This window comes from Mus caroli, chromosome 16 (assembly GCF_900094665.2).
Source record: "Mus caroli chromosome 16, CAROLI_EIJ_v1.1, whole genome shotgun sequence".
NCBI lineage: Eukaryota > Metazoa > Chordata > Mammalia > Rodentia > Muridae > Mus > Mus caroli.
Window position 1 is genome coordinate 68,331,207 of NC_034585.1, and position 17,358 is coordinate 68,348,564.

The window sequence follows — 17,358 nt, forward strand, 5'->3', positions numbered from 1 at the left end:
GAGAGAGAGAGAGAGAGAGAGAGAGAGAGAGAGAGAGAGAGAGAATGAGAATGCAAGCATTTTGTAAGTAACCAGCAAGGTAAATTTTCTAGTATTATAACTATTTGGCCCAACATTTTGCAATTTCAGAATATCATACACATAGAAAGCGCTTATAAAGCCATACACTAACTCAGTGCACATTTCACATCAGAATGCTACGTGATAAAAAGCCCACAGATGGGTGGAAACAAATGTAGGGATTTACCATCCAGGGTCATCTCTTATCTGTTCCATCAGGACTCTTTTACATTGTCTTGATTTTGATTTGCTTTTGTGGTCTTGTTCAGACAAGCTTTGAAGGCATATGAAACAAGAGTATTGGGCAGCAATGAGCAGTCATTTCCATTGCCTGCATCAGTATCGTGGGTGGCTTCTTTGGAGTTGGGAATCAACAATTCCATTGGTTTTGTGTGCCACGGGATTTGCGGTGTTGTTCCTCTTGGTGGCAACCACTGCAACCTTGTTCTTGCTCTCCACAGAGCCAGATGACAATGTTATCTGAAGATTAGAGTTGTTACATTAATCAGAAGGATACGGCATTAGCATGATGCTCCCAGTTTTAGGTTGAGCCAGAGTTTACTTTTGGCTTCAGTTTTCAGAAGGGAGAATGCTTGTTCCACCAAGGGTTTTGGTTTCAAGTCTGACACTGACTTAAGTGTTAGAATAAAGGGGGAGGGGCATAGAGTGGCCAATTTAAGAAGATACCATGTAATTTGGTTTTTCCTAATCTTTGATGCTAAACTTTGTCTGTTAAAGATTTATCTATCTATCTATCTATCTATCTTTCTATTTTACACAGTTAGGATAACCATATAAAGGCTCTTTTATTTCTATCTTCATGCAATATTTTCCTTTATGTTTCAAGAAAAAAAATACATTCAGTTACAGGGACATTTCTGGTTCAAAGATTTTAATTTAGTTATCTGTATTCCAGGGCTATTGACAAACCTGTAATTGTTTTTCCAGCCCAGAAAGGCCTTGATGATTCCAAATATTTCTTTTCTGTGTGCTTTCACAGCTGGGTGACACGGGTCGGTACACCTGCACCGCATCGACCCCCAGTGGTGAGGCCACGTGGAGCGCTTACATCGAAGTCCAGGGTAAATTCATACATTTCCTCTTAAAGCTTTTATTGACAAACAAAGCCAATGTCCTGCTCCCAGGAAGACAAGTTAATGTGTTGCCCGAGTTCCTGTGCCATTTTTTGTATGTTTAACTGGCTTTTCTCCTTCCACTCTTGTTAGAATTTGGAGTTCCAGTTCAACCTCCAAGACCCACCGACCCCAATTTAATCCCCAGTGCCCCCTCAAAGCCCGAAGTTACAGATGTCAGCAAAAACACAGTCACTTTATCGTGGCAGCCAAACTTGAACTCAGGAGCAACCCCAACATCTTATATTATAGAAGCCTTCAGGTAGGGTGAGAGGGTCACAAATGGGTACTTGCAAGCTCCCCTCCTCCCCTTTTTGGGGCATCCAATGTTCTTGCTCTAACCAATGTATCTCTCCTTAGCCATGCATCTGGTAGCAGCTGGCAGACGGCGGCAGAAAATGTGAAAACAGAAACATTTGCCATCAAAGGACTCAAACCTAATGCCATTTACCTTTTCCTGGTGAGGGCAGCAAATGCCTATGGGATTAGTGATCCAAGCCAAATATCCGATCCAGTGAAAACACAAGGTAAGTACCGATTGCCTGAGGCCTGAAACACCCACCTACTTGTCCTTAGATGTTATCATTATAGTGGTGTGATATGTGTGTGACGTGTGTGTTACATGTGACGTGTGTGTTACATGTGACGTGTGTGTTACATGTGACGTGTGTGTTACATGTGACGTGTGTGTTACATGCCAAGGCAGCACATTTGCAAACTTAATTTTTTTTTTTTACTGCATAACACAAACTGTGATTTTCTGAATTGAGAATATCAAGATTGATAACACATGATAACACACGGAATTGCTCCTCTTAGGATTACAAATCCACTAAAAAGATCCCGTGATGGGATTCTATTTGTATAGTCTTTTTAATTTTGTGAATTTTAAGCCAAGTATCTTAATCCTACCACGATTGTATTTAAAACCGAGTAAATTTGTTCCGGCCAAAATTCAGTTCACATAACCTCCAAAATGATTTTTCAGAATTCCTACCCGAGTTAACTCATGTCATGGGAAAATCATCCAGAGGTAGGCGCCCATCCGAGTTAACATTTCCAGAGAAAAAAGCATGGAGTAGTTATAATGCGAGAAACAAGTTACACACAGAGCGCCTGAAAGACTTCAACAATTTTCTTCTTTGTATGGGAGAGCAGAGGACAGTAGTGTTTCATAAGCTCCTGGAGTCCATCTAAATAGTCCTGTGGGGAGGACACTTTGCCTTGGAAATCACGGAGAGAGTAAAGCCGAGTTGCGGAACACGCCCATGTCTGTTCCTTGTGTACTGAATTCAACACACCCAGATGCCTGTATTTGCTAGTGTGAGTCACCTGCTCAGAGCTTTCATAGACTTGGAGCCTGCCTCGAGGCAGTGTGAGGTTTGCCATATCAGATATGCCTTTGTAAAGAATGTAGAAACTACAGCTGCTTCTAACTGAATTTAAACTTCCCTCCCCAAGTAGAAGTTTCTACCTACCTACCCTCTGTCTCTGTCCAGTGGAATCTAAATGCCAGTGTTGTAGACCGACTTAATGCTAGTCGTTCATCATGGGAATGGTTTGGGGGCATCCTCATTTGCAAATGATAATGTTGTTCATATGTTTTATGAAGATAGTTTTCCGTTTTATTTGGGCTAAAACAGCCTCCTTCAGATGCATAGTTAGTAAAACAGTATAAGAAAACGAATCAATGTCAATCAGGAGACTATCTAGAGAAATATACATACCATTTTGAAATAAAGGATATTTTCCTGTCATCTCCTCAGTCTAGCCATAGACTGTCTAGTCAGCTTAGCAAGTTGATCAGTCCTAAATGTCCTATCTCCTTGAGTATGAGATGGGGCTAACTAAACTCCCTTCCCTAGAGTTGACAAGGATTGTTACTAATTATTAACAATAATTAATATTATTATGACTTTTCCTAAGTCATAGCAAACATGTGTTTCTTTCAGTGTCTAAACTAAGAATCAAGAAGGCTCGTAGAAAATTCAGCTATCATAACACTACAAAGATTAGCAAGCGAAGCCAAATGAGAGGATCAATTAAATATATCCTGACAGCTCGGAATGATGAGCCAGCACTAACAAGATTAAAATTAATAGAGCAAATTAAAAAATCTGGTACTTGAATTATGGTCTGAAAAATTGCTATAAAAGGCTGGGATGAGTGGATTGGCTTAAGGAGGGGGTGTTCGTTGGGGTTCAGTGAAGTGCGCAGACTCCCGTTGAAACCAACTCTGAGATCTGTCTGTGTTCACTGAATCAGGTGTGCTTGCCAATTGAACAAAGTTCACCCTTACTGGGATTTTTCAGAAATATGTCAGAATCAAGTCATCTCGCCCCCTGTATTTTGAACTGTTCAGGCCCTGAATTACGTAATGCCCTGGATGTGAGCACCACCTTTGCAGGTTGACTCTTAAAATTCTGTTTTATTTTGGTTGGAACTGTACTGTGAATCAAACCCAGGCTCTCATAGTCACAAGATCATACCTTACCCAAGAGCTCTAACCCCAGCCCTGACTCCTTAGTCTGCTAAGAGGAGACCAGTGACAACACGTGGTGAATGAATGACTGAAAAATCAATCCTAATAAAAGAAATTCAAGAATCTTGATATGCCTAAGGCAAAAAAAAAAAAAAAAACACACACACACACACACACACATAGAGACTATGAGATCCCTTTCTTACCATCTTACTTGACAATAGCACAAACCTGGCAATGAACCTGGCAACATTTGGTTCTGCGAGGAGAATATCAGCTGTGTGGCTGTCAGATAGAGGTTGTGTGGGTTTTGTTGGCACGCAGTGCCATTCTGACTCTGTAGGCCCTATCCTTGAGCAATTCTTGAGCCTTAACTTTTAATGGAAATGGACACATATGGAATATTACATAGGATTCATCAGGAATACGAGTATGGGCCTGAGGAGAAAGAACATTATATAAGAGTGTGCCACTCAAGCTTGAGGGCCTGAGCCCAGTTCTTGACATCTGTGTGACAACTCAGACAGGTAATAGAGTTCTTGCCTAGTGTACATAAGGCTCTGGATTGGGCTGATGGGAGGGTGCTATCTATCTTCCCCAAGTCATGTGAGCTGTGGTTTCCCTAGGGGAAGGCACTCAGACTGCTCCAGGTTTTATTTCTATTTTCCTGTTCCATCTGCTTCCCTCTCTCCTTGGAGTTGGTGTTTTAGCAGAGCAGCTATGGGGAGAACAGAGAGAAAAGATAATGTGCCTGAGATGGTCTAGTAATGACTGAGTGTTTTCTCCCTAGCACTGTCTGCATGGTGTAAGTCAGCAGTGGGATGACAGTATAGGGAAATGGGAAAAGGGCGGCGTCAGGAGTTATCCTAGTGTCGCTATTTTTTATGATCTTGCTCATTTATTTATTTTTGGTTTGGTTCTGTTTTGTTTTGCTTGTTCTCAGAAAGGGACTCACTGTGTAGCTTTGGCTGTCCTGAACTCAGTATGAAGACCAGACTGGCCTCAGAGTCACAGAGATCCACCTGTCTCTGCCTTCCAAGTGCTGGGATTAAAGGTGTGTGCCATCATGCCCCACCATTTTCCTTATTTATAAACTTAATTTTTAGGTGGGGCATGCAGGCAGCCAGGTGGCACACATGTTTAATAGTGGTTCAGCCTTCTATCCTTTCTTCCATTCATCTTGGTTCTCTGAACTCCACAAATCTCATTTTTTAAATATTCATGGTTTTTCTTCCTTCCTATCCTGGGACAGGGGTATTCGATCATTTAGCAAACTTTCGATTTTTTTTTCTGTTTTGGTTTGGTATTGGCTTGGGGTTTTTTGTTTGGTTGTTTGTTTGGTTGGTTTTGTTGTTGTTGTTTAGGTTGTAACATCTAAACTGCATATGTCAAAATATAATAGTCTATTAATTAGTTCTGTAGTCCCTTTCAAATCTTAATTTATTTTGTTCTTTACAGTGCATTTTCTTTTACTATTTGAAACAGAAACACATCTGTACATAAGAAGGCCTCTTTCACAATAGGCAGTTTTTGCTGAGTAGAGTTTAAATTTAGTAAAACAGTTCCGTGACCCCCTCCCCTGCTCCAGTAGTACAACATAAAGGACCCTATTGGCTGTTCACTTCTTACTGTGTTGTTCGTCTCCTCTGAAACATTTAGTATTCACGAGACTGCAAACCCATTATTAAATCTCCCATACAATATAGTAAGCTAAACCGTTGTCAATGAAAATGGTGGTAAGTGCGCTTGTCTCGCACCTAACCAGACTTGCAGTATCAGACCTTCGCCATAGCTTCCGTGGCTTTCCCTGTGCAGCGTTTCTGTGCCATCCACTGGGAAGATAGTTGGGAAGAGGCCCAGGTCTATCCTAGGAGATGTGCGCTCAGCTGCCTTCCACACTCAGTTTCCCCTGACTGTCTGCAAGCTTTGCATTCCCCCATGGGCTCAGCTGCAATTCACTGCCCCTTTCTTCCTTGAACGGTTAGGATCCGGGCAGAAGGCTGAATCAAGCTCAGAGTCAGCCTCTTGCCCTAAGGCTCAGCAGTGTAATGATCATTACATGGTATGAGGCTCTCTTAAAAATTACTGTTTGCCACTGTTATCTTTGCCTCTTGCCCTTCTCGGCTTTCATGGGCTTCCTGCGTGTTCTGCCTCTCCCCTCCCCCCTTCTGTTTCTCTTCATCTGATCCTGATGAAAAGGTTAAGCCGTTATGGATGGAGAGATAGCTAAGAGCCCTCGCCCTGAAAGCATGAGGCTGTACGTTTGAGTCCCAGCGTCCACATAAAAAGGCCAACCGTGACCACATAGTCCTGTGGTTATGGGGGATGGTCGGAGAAGTGAGGATCGCTGATGAGTTTGCAGACTGTTAACCTAGCTCCAGGCTGAGATGCATGTCAAGGGAATACGGCACAGAGTGATAAAGCAGAGCACCTGATGCCCTCCCCTGGCCCTGCAGATATACGCACATGTGCACGCGCACACCCCCTGCGCACACATGCACATAAGCGCACATACGCACATGCACACATACAAAGGTGGGCATATTTTTTTAAGTGTATTCAGGCTGCCTTCATGGTTCCACTCATTCTTCTCTTCTGAGAGTTGCCGTCCATGCAGTAGCAGCGAATGGAGCCAGACTTGAGTTGTGTGTTCTTTGAATTATTACAGATGTTCCACCAACCAGCCAAGGGGTGGACCACAAGCAGGTCCAGAGAGAACTGGGGAATGTCGTCTTGCATCTGCACAACCCGACCATCCTTTCTTCCTCCTCAGTCGAAGTGCACTGGACGGTGAGTTGTGCTAACGTTTGTAATCGTTTTTAATAATCAGGGGATCTCTGTGAGATTATCATCCATAAGGAATTTACATAGGTGTTCTTCACTTCCACACCAATGTTAATTTTATTATGCAAACCTTGCTTAATCTAGTAGCTATGATCCATTACTAAACAAGCTAAAGAAGCCATACATATTATATATATTCAATATATATGTATGTATGTGTATATATATATTAAATCACAAAGAGTTTGAATACAATAACATGTGACATGCACATTAGCACACATACTTTTTTTTAAACAGAAATACTCCCAGGTAGTGTCAAGTAGAGTTTTTACATATATTTTTAGTAATTCTTTGATAATTTTAGATATATGTACAGTGTATTTTGGTCACGTTTACCCCCTACCCCCTCTGCTAACACTTCCCAGATACACTCCCACCGTCCCATCCACTCCCAACTTCACAGTCATAGGTTTTCAAAGCCTAAATGAAAGAAGAACACCTTCCGTAAGATGCGCATGTCACTTATATAATGTGCCAGCCATAATGAAGTCTCCTGTTTCTGTGCCTCCTAGTATGAAGACACAGAATGCTGACACCGTAGACATTAACGGCACCTTAGAACTATGCACTAGAAATTGCCACCAGAGGATTCCGATGGGGTTCTATGATATTTGTCACGCTGTGTTTCTTTCTATTCCTTTGTAGTGAGACAGTCCAAACAGTGGGACTAACTCCATTTTTATTAATCATTGTAATAGGTGGACCAACAATCTCAATATATTCAAGGCTATAAAATTCTCTACCGCCCATCTGGAGCCAGCCATGGTGAATCGGAGTGGTTAGTTTTTGAAGTGAGAACCCCAACGAAAAACAGTGTGGTGATCCCCGATCTCAGAAAAGGCGTCAACTACGAGATTAAGGCTCGCCCATTTTTTAATGAGTTTCAAGGAGCAGACAGTGAAATCAAATTTGCCAAAACCTTAGAAGAAGGCAAGTACAATGAAGTGGGCCTCCCTGCACACATGAAAAATGTTTCCTGGGCTTTTAAATTAATGGAAGTTGTTTGGATGTTAATGGTGACAGTCATCACTAACCTATGTAATATTAAAATGTTTTGTTTTGGGAGTTTGTTTACTTACACCACGTAGAAGAACAAAATGCTCTGGTAAGCGTAAGTGACTTGCTTTAGTAGTGGCTTGCACAACGTGTGTGCAGATGTTAATGGTATTACTAAAATTCATATTCAAAGATAGAGTTGTTCCGGATTCATTTGCTTTTTTTATTCACTGAAGCTTATGTTAATGGTGTGTAGATAATATGAGTAATATCTGGGTTTGCCCGGACTTTCCAGAGGGTGCCTCATACTAGGAAATCCCTTAGTTCTTGGCAAACCAGGATTCCCACCCTATAACCGAAAACTAAAAGACAGTATTCATGTAAGTATAGTTTCATGCCACGGAACACTTTAAAACAAACCAACAAGCAAAGGGAAAGCAGAATTTCCTCTTAATTGTAACTTACTCTATACATGATACGCTATAATTAGATGTAAAAAGATTACCATTCTTTTTCCTTAGCTTTGTACAATTTAAGGAGAAAGTATGAGATACAGGCTAAACAGAACAGATGTTTTCTTAGGGGTGTTTTTAATTTAAAAAAAATGTATTACTGGTGTGCATATGTGTGCATGTGTGTAGGTATAGGCACAGAGAGAATATTATTTTCCTTCCACCTTAGGACCCAGGGATATAAGTCACGTGGTTCAGCTTGCCAAGGCAACACATTGGCTTGCAGATCACCCCACTGCCCTGTGCTGAGCTGCTGTGTGCTGTGATTGTAACTGGTCATGAGAAATTCACAGTATGAGTGACTTGGTATGACTTGGAGAATTCTTGTAGTTTGGAGCCCTTTATCATTGGGTGATACCCATATTTAAAATATGCAACATCTGTATATTTACAGATGGCTGAAAATACTGTGTGCTTTCTATATGATACACTCTTAAAATCTACTTTTTATGACAATTTAATAGCACCAAGTGCCCCTCCCCGAAGTGTAACTGTATCCAAGAATGATGGAAATGGGACTGCAATCCTGGTCACTTGGCAACCGCCTCCTGAAGACACACAAAATGGAATGGTCCAAGAATATAAGGTAATAAATTTGCTCAGTAAATTCATGGACAGGAAGCCCTCACCTCTCAGAGCCTGGATGCATTGTCGATGGGTCTTTGTCGCCATCTGCTGGTCAAACTGCCGAACATAGATTTAGTTCCTAAATTCTATGCATACTGATTTTGGGGTAATTGTATATACTAGAAAAACTACTTGGAAAGAAAAATAAGTGCTCCGTTAATGTTTGTTGGTATAATCACTTAGAGAGATTTTAAATATTCATAATCTTTTTTCTCCCCAAATCGTGTCATAATTATATCACTCAGAGTTGAGTTAATCTAGGGAACATAGGCATATGCTGTTTAACATTGAAAGAAAGAGAGGGGGGAAGGGAGGGAGGGAGGGAGGGAGGGAAGGAGGGAGGGAGGGAAGGAGGGAGGAAAGAAAGAAAGAAAGAAAGAAAGAAAGAAAGAAAGAAAGGAAGGTAGGTTTTTCTTTTTTCTCTTTTGACATCTGTAAAATGTAGAACCTTGCAGTTAGGTTGGGAAGTTGGTTTTTCTATAGGTGGATTTCTCTCTTCTGTGATGAGTTTTTAGACTCTAAACGAAATTTCAAATCTTAGAGATTATCTATAAATCCTGTTTGCTGTACATGTGTGAGATGTGTGAGACATTCTCACGTGATTTTCTGCAGGAACTCCCGATTACTTCTCCTGTGAAGTAATAATGTCACTGCTCGTGAATATGGATAGCTTTTCTGAGGACTCATTCGAAACAAAATAAAAAAGTTAGGCACTTCAGATTTACTAAAAGAGTGTAAGCTTAGCCTAGAAATGAATCTGTTACAGCACAGTGATGAATTTCTACTCTCGTGCAGTGGTGAACTACTAGTTTAATTGCAATTGAAAATAAAGGTGTGCTTGTCAACAACATTCCTGAAACCAAACTTTAACTGTAACATATATATATATATATATATATATATATATATATATTCATTCTTCTGGGTGAATCAAACTCAGGTTTTATATATATATAATATATATTTTTTTTAAAATATAATTTTAATTAATATAATTAAATTCATATATTAATGTAATTTTTATATAATTATATGAATATTACTTGATATTGCTTACTATCACTATTATTACTTAGTACTTATCAATTCCTATGATGCCCTGCATAATTTTCTGCTTATTAGCTAGTACTGTGGCATAGGTTCATATCCGTCCCTAAGGTGGACACATCTGGATATGCATCTGTGTCTATGAACCTGTGCTTAGGAAGGTGGACACATTTGCTGTCTCCAGTGCGTGCATCATGGTGAATGAGGAAAAGTCAGAGGACAATCCTCAAGATTTCGTTTTTCCCCTTCATCTTGCTGGCTTGAAACATAAATTTTTTGAATAACTTGGTAAAGCTGAACTGGTGAGACCTGTAATGCCTGCTCTTAGGAGGTAGGGACAAGAGGATCAGACACACACAAAGGATTTAATGGAGCTGGAGAGATGGCTCCATCAGTAAAGTGCTGACTTCATGAAAGAAAGACCTGAGTTTGATCCCCCAGAAACCATTGGCAAAAAGGGAGAGTGTCCCATGCCTGTAAGCCCACCACTAGAGAAGCCCCCGACTTGCTGATTCAAGGGTGTCAAGCTCCAGTTTCAGTAAGAAACACTGTACCACAAAGTGGTGACAAAAAAGTCACAAATGTCAAACTCCGGCCTACACACACACACACACACACACACACACACACACCACACAAGAAGCAAGCAAAGTATTTTTAAAGACCACTGTAAATACATTACAGTTGTCTTAAAGCATTTCAAATAGAATTTTTATTGTAACTGGGTCATTAAAAGATAAAAATGGCCATCCTTTTAAAGACTTTCTTACCGCCTCTAAGGTTATTTCAGTACGAGTGTGTTACAGGACACTGTATTTCAGCCCCGGGAAACAGACTGTTGTAAAAGAGTTTGTGAAAGAATCTAAAATGTGATGTTGTCTTGGCTCTCAAGCAAAATTGTGTAACGTAGACATTTTCCCCCAAGAGTCAGAACTCATTTCTCTCCTCGAGAAATCTGAAAGGATGGATTTCACTTAACTTCATGGTCAATTTAAAATAATAAAATGCCTTTCAGAACCTGATTGACTGGTACAAAATCAGTTTGTGGCTTCGGTTCAGCTGTGTAATGTAATTGGTGGGAAAAAAAATTCACAAAGGAGTCTATTTCCAATGGTCAGGTCCGGATAGAATGTCTCACCATTTGTGGCCATTGTGCGCTGAAACCGTATTGCGGTAATAGAACTTTCAAAGAAAAACGGTGAACGGTATTGGGCAAGGGATGGAGGAGCCTGGCCTTTCAGACTGCTTGTGAGTGGGTTCTCGTAACAGCTCAGCCTAGCTAATCCTTCCTACCGCTAGAGAAGAGGGTATTTCCTAGAACCCAGAGCGTTATTCACTATTCTAAATACGATTTCTTTGTAAGAGCAGTAAAAATATCACCATCCCCCATGTGCAGGTGATTCAAGATTACCGCTCCATGATTAATCTTTTAATGAAACTTAAAGTGAGGCTTAGAGTGGTAGTCCAAACTTCCAATTTCCTAAGCAGATAGTTTCCTATTGGATAGCACTATCCAAGTTCAGAAATACACAGTCATCTTTTTATTATAAGACAATTCTAACACCAAGTGTATATATTGGTAATCTTTTTAATCCCTTATGTGTTGTGAAGCAGAAATTGTTATTTTAATTTAGATGGAAGCTTGGATTGTTCATATTGCTTATTGATCATGGTTCAGCATACCATACTCTAGATAAACCCTAGGGTGACCCTTACCCCTTGATACTCTGATATTTTCAGTATCAACCATATTCATATGGAGTATTTTAGATTATTATTGTGAGGTCTCCTGCCTTGTCAGACACTACCTCTTGGTTTTGATGCTTATGTGATGTGTAACTGACACTTTGGATTAGTTGTGTCCTGGAGTATCAGGCTCCGAGCTGCCCCAGGTACCTTTGTTTTGTGACCCTGGTCACATGGAGTTGCGCTTGTAGTATAATTCTTAAGTGATGGCAGATATATTACTGTGCTTTGTGAATATATTATTACTCTTTCTGCAGAATTAAATTTTAATTTCTTCATGAAAATTTCTCGAGGTTAAAAAAGTAAACAGAAGCCCAGTGTTCTGGGCTGATGAGGGCCGGCGACAGAAACAACCTTGTTCTAGCAAGGTGACCACTTTATATGAGAAAATATTTTTAAATAGTCTACTTGTTTTATGTATTGATTAATATGTGTGCAGGTGCATACTGCAGCCAGGACAAGGACATCAAATCCCTTAGAACTGGTTTTACAGATGTTTATGGGCTAAATTATATGAGCGTTTGGATCCAAATGACTGGTTCTCATGATTCCTAGAATTTATGCTGTAAGCCTACTTACCTGTTGCAACACTTCTTCCAGGCCCTATGTGATAAATTCTTAAAGGATTATATCTAATGTAGTGGTGGAGCACGCTCATAGAAGCAGGGGGAGGGGGTATAGAATATGGGGGGGGGGTTGTAGAGGGGAAACTGGGATGGGGGATAACATTTGAAATGTAAATAAATAAAATAACCAATAAAAAAAGTACCTATAAAAACATGAGAGAACTTAAGAGCTATTGCTGGTATTCAACGTGACTAGAATAATCTCAGAATTAGGTCAAGGCAAATAACTTCTAAAGTTTCCTACATTGAATTCTCGATAGATCCGAATCCTGTGGAAGTCTGAAACTCAACTTTGATCTATGTTGAGCTTGGCAAATAACTTGGCTACGTTATCAGCTTGGCTTTTTAATTCTTCCTAGGTTTGGTGTCTCGGCAATGAAACGAAGTATCACATAAACAAGACAGTCGATGGCTCGACCTTCTCGGTGGTCATCCCCTCTCTGGTTCCTGGGATCCGATACAGTGTGGAGGTGGCGGCGAGCACTGGGGCTGGTCCCGGGGTAAAGAGTGAGCCTCAGTTCATCCAGTTAGGTAAGCGTCAGGTGATTTGTCATTTCCCTGCTTGGTCTGCTCTGCTGTTTTAGTTTTGCATGCTTTTATTCTGAATTGCCCGGTTATTGCTGTGGGTCCAGTAGAAGCTGCAGTATGATGTGTGCAATGGGGCAATCTTTATTTAAAACACAGAGAGCTATAGGAATAGGGCTGTGAATCACTTCCCAAGGGCAATCCGTTCTGAGAAATATATTGTTAGGTGACTTTTGTCATTGTGTGGTCCTCACGGAGTGCAATTATGTAAACTAACACATCTATGACATCACTAGACAGCACCGTCCTATGGGAAGATTGTTCTGCACAGGGGTCATCATTGACCAAGGTGTGGGTTGATGGTGCATGGCTAATGACTATAGATGAATCACAACTAAAACATCAAAGTGTACATTATTGCTACTTCAAATACGCCAGTATCAATATTTACTGTCATCCTAACTCTGTCTTTTGGAATGTTAATCTAATTCATACATGCTAATAATTGAGCATCATGGAAACCTCTATGAAAAAGAAAGACACAGGCTTTCTGCCACTGCATTTTAGAATTTTGGGGGAAGGAAACAAAGCCCTTCTTGGGAGCTCATAAGCCTGATATTGGAAATTTATAGCAATGTGAAATCTCTATTTACATTTACGCTCTATTTAAAATTATAACTGGTGTTTATGACAAGAGGTAAATTAAGATCTGCATTTGAAATATTTATATACTAATAACTTAGGAGGTTAAATACAATGTCATCCTAAGGAGAATTAGGTCAATGAAAAAGAAACTGTGGCACAGAATCCTTCATGACCGTCATTCACTACAGAATATAGTTTATATGCAGACTATATAAATTTAAAGGTGATTAATAGTAGAGTATAAGACAACAAATACTACTGTTTCTAAAAGACAAGAGAAAATAGTTTTGTATTTAAACAGTGACATATCTTTAAGGGTAATAACTAAGCAGTCAACTTTATATATTTACAATTGGAAATTATTTATGTAATACTTGATGTCACGAGTTAGGTTGTGAACAAAGGATCAGATAATACAAGTCTACCTGCTTCACAAATACACACCATCTTAATGTACTAACAATATTGTCTTCTTAGAATTAAGTCAAAATAAAATTAGGAAACACTCAGCCTGGAATATCATTCGCATCCCATTGAGAAGACAAGGCTAGCTCCAATAAGATGAACAGTGACTATTCTGTGATGTAGCACAGTAAAGTTTCAGAAACTTGGGGCTGTTGGTGAAGACTCAGTTCCATATAAGCACTAAAAGTCCCAGACACTGCGGGCCACAGGCTGATGAGACTTGAGTCTGTACAATGAAGTTCCCAGGGTTATCCCCGGACATCTCCGTTTATCTACCTCTATGGTAGAACTTACATGTTTCAGGGTTAGAAAGGTGCACATTACACATAAGATGATGGGGACCACCACAGAAATAGGCCACTGGGTCTGGAGCCACCTGCCACCTAGTGGAGATGGAAATGGGAATGAGGAGGTTCCCATTTAAAGCACGCTGACTCTGTTGCCACGGTGGACTAGAATGTAATCATTTTTAACTTATCTCTTCCGCATAGCAACTTTGAAAGAAATTATTGCATGCATATCCTTTTGGACCAAAATAGCTTCTCGGTTTATTTCAAGCAGAGTACAGGGAGCTGAAAAAATAATGCCTAATGCATCTGTTACCATGTTATAACACATGCCGGAACAAATATAAGTTGATCCATGTGTATTTATCCACTTGGGCAATGGCAGGATCTATTTTTTTAACATTATAAGTTCCATTGCCATGATCCTGCTGGCTTTGTTGGCTTTTATAGCACACTGCCCTTTCGTCCTATCATTTTGGAAGATGAACTGGCAAAAGAGACTATGAGTAACTTTATTAAGATTTATATCAAACTATATTTAAGAGTCAAATTGGTTTTCTTGGGATTATAAATGGGTTCCAGTTTCCCATATTTGCAGATAGCCTCAGCTGCAATGAGAGAAAGCCTGAGATACCAAGCGGCCATTTTAATTCATTAGTCACACTACACTTTCCTCTGTTAAGCCTGTCTGGTGACTTGCCTTGGAACCTCCCATGCCCGCTTCTATAGCATCTAAAGCTACCCAATTTAACCTTGCACAAACAGCCATGAAATCTATAAACCTCATAGATACAAAGGATGAATTAAGAACGAAAAGAATAGGTCTGCCTGGTGGATGTTGAGAGGCTCAAATGGTCTTAGGCCATCCAGAGATAAAAGGGTCTGAGACATGAAATGAAACTTTCAGTCAACAAGCAGTTGAAAGCAGGTGACTGCTTGTGAAGATGGAGTTTTTCAGTTTTGGCCTTCTGTAGGATGAAATTAGGAGTTTTTTTTCAAGGAAAGGGTGCATGTAACATACATGCACACACACACAGGCACATGGACACACAAACACATAGACACATAGGACACACATGTACATATACATACACACAAACACATGCATAAATGCACACACACATGAACATGCACACACACACATATACACACAAATGAGCACATGCACACACATGGACACATGGACACACAAATGAACACATGGACACATGCGCGCATGCATGTGCGCACATGCACACACACACACACACACACACACAGCATGAAGAGGAACTTAGACATTGCACTCAGAGAGAAGTGCCGTATTCCTAAGGCAGTCTCAGTCCACACTGAAAGCTACTTATGTTTCCTACCTATTCTCTCGTGAAGGGTCAGTATTATTTAATAATCCAAAAGCAATATTCAAGTTAAGAATTGGTTGTGTCAATTATTTTTCCAGGAAAAAAATATGCTTCAGAACTGTTAAATCCCGCTATTTGCAGAGCAGATTGTATTAGCAGAAATTCTGTAAGTCTCCGGTTTGGGATCGAGTCCTCTTTCTATGGAGTGACTGTAAACCTGGGCAGGGCTCCAACCATCTGGTTGTGGACAGTTATATGCCTAAGCATCTAGCCCATGCCCTGATGTCGCTGTCACAGAGAACTTAGTCTGACATATACCCTGAAGCTTTTATGCATCCTGCCTACATAGCCCCTCTCTAGGACACCTTGGACCAGGATGAATGAGGGTGGGGCATGTGTGTCTCCAGGGAGACGTAAAGGAGGCAGTGAAACCAAAGATGTGATTTAACAGAAGATATTACACACAGGTCTGCAAGAAAGTGGGTACAGACATGTGTCAGTGGACAGTAGGAGAAACTAATTTATTCTAAAGGTGTGAAGAGAGAGAGAGGAGTGGTGTCTTTGGTAGTACTCGGAGGTTTCCCGCAGGGCCTTTAATTGATCAGGGAAGAATCAGCAATGGATTCTATAGTGTTGCTCTCTAAGAATCTGTCGCTACCATACATGTGCACAATCCATACAGGGCAAGTATAGTCGGTGAAGTAGGTTAAACCGTTATGTCCCATACAAACCAGGTCATAAAGACACAAGAGTTTGAGATGCACATCTAATCGGATTGACCATCCTAAAGACTGGGAGATAACAGATGGCTTTGTGCTTGCAGCGCCAATGTGAGGCTCCAAAGTGGAATCCCTAGAACCCATGTAAATCCCTGGTACCCGCGAATGGTGGTTCACTTCCCAAATCCCAGCACTGGCAAGGCAGGGAAAAGCCGAGTCTGTCACTCACTGAGCTCTGTATTCCGCTAACAACTCTCTCTCAAAAACTAAGGTGAAAGCAGTTGAAAAAGACGTGCAGTGATGAATTCTGGCCTCTGTATGTGTATGCATAGACATCCACACACACGTGCACACACACACATTTATGTTTGCACACAAATGTATGTACGTAGACACCACACACTCATTCTTTTGTTTGTTTGTTTGGTTGGTTGGTTGGTTTTTTTTTTTTTTTTTTTTTTTTTTGGTTTTTTGAGACAGGGTTTCTCTGTATAGCCCTGGCTGTCCTGAAACTCACTTTGTAGACCAGGCTGGCCTCGAACTCAAAAATCCACGTGCCTCTGCCTCCCATGTGCTGGGATTAAAAAGCTGAATGGTTTCTAGAAGGTGGATTTGACTTCCTCACAACAGAGAAAGAGGCGTCAGTGTGCTCAGCTGCTCACTGCTGCTCAGTTTGCTGCTAATAGGGTTAGGACAAGAGGGAGTAGTCAGTCCCTTTACTGTGTGCCCAGTGATGTCTGGGCCGGACTCCATGGGGTAGTTCCAATCCACTGGTCATAAAGAAGGCCTTGGTTAAGTTCAATGGGTCACAAAACAACACCATAAGATGTGAGTCTGAAAAAGGCAATGGTAACAATGATGGAGTGGGAAGGAGATAAACTAGGGTAGGGAGAGAGTCACCACAATATACTGTATGTATCAAATAACAAGATTAATCCATAAAAGGGGAAATAGATCCAAACCAACATATAACTACACAGTTTGGGAATTTTCTTTCTGCCCAATGATTTAATAATACTGAGAGTGCACCAACCATAATAAAATGGCTAGTGCGGGGAAAGAGCATTAAAACCACGGCCACTAGTGGGGAGTAGGCTTATTGGGCTGGGTCAAGTTGGGCATCAGTCAGGGTCAACAAAGTGGGCCTCCTTGAGGGTAGAGCAACAGCCTCAGTTTCCTGCAAGTGACTTACGGATGCTCTGTGGGACCTGACCTGAGAACCGCAGGCTTCAGAGACTCTTCTGTTAGGCTTACGACAAATGTGAGATAAGTAAATTTTATGATCCATATATTTTATCAAT

The 17,358-nt window shown here is 40.7% G+C and overlaps 1 protein-coding gene across 9 annotated transcripts in view; it reads left to right on the forward strand.

Annotated features, from left to right (window-relative positions):
- The window catches only part of Robo1 (roundabout guidance receptor 1), a 997,918-nt gene that overhangs the window by 923,194 nt on the left and 57,366 nt on the right, over nt 1-17,358 (forward strand). For all 9 annotated transcript variants that reach the window (XM_029470374.1, XM_029470376.1, XM_029470373.1 and 6 more), the window contains 7 exons: nt 1,061-1,142; nt 1,287-1,455; nt 1,554-1,720; nt 6,344-6,465; nt 7,221-7,452; nt 8,495-8,616; nt 12,436-12,607. In XM_029470374.1, coding sequence (XP_029326234.1) covers nt 1,061-1,142; nt 1,287-1,455; nt 1,554-1,720; nt 6,344-6,465; nt 7,221-7,452; nt 8,495-8,616; nt 12,436-12,607 — 1,066 coding nt within the window. The remainder of the gene's footprint in view (nt 1-1,060; nt 1,143-1,286; nt 1,456-1,553; nt 1,721-6,343; nt 6,466-7,220; nt 7,453-8,494; nt 8,617-12,435; nt 12,608-17,358) is intronic.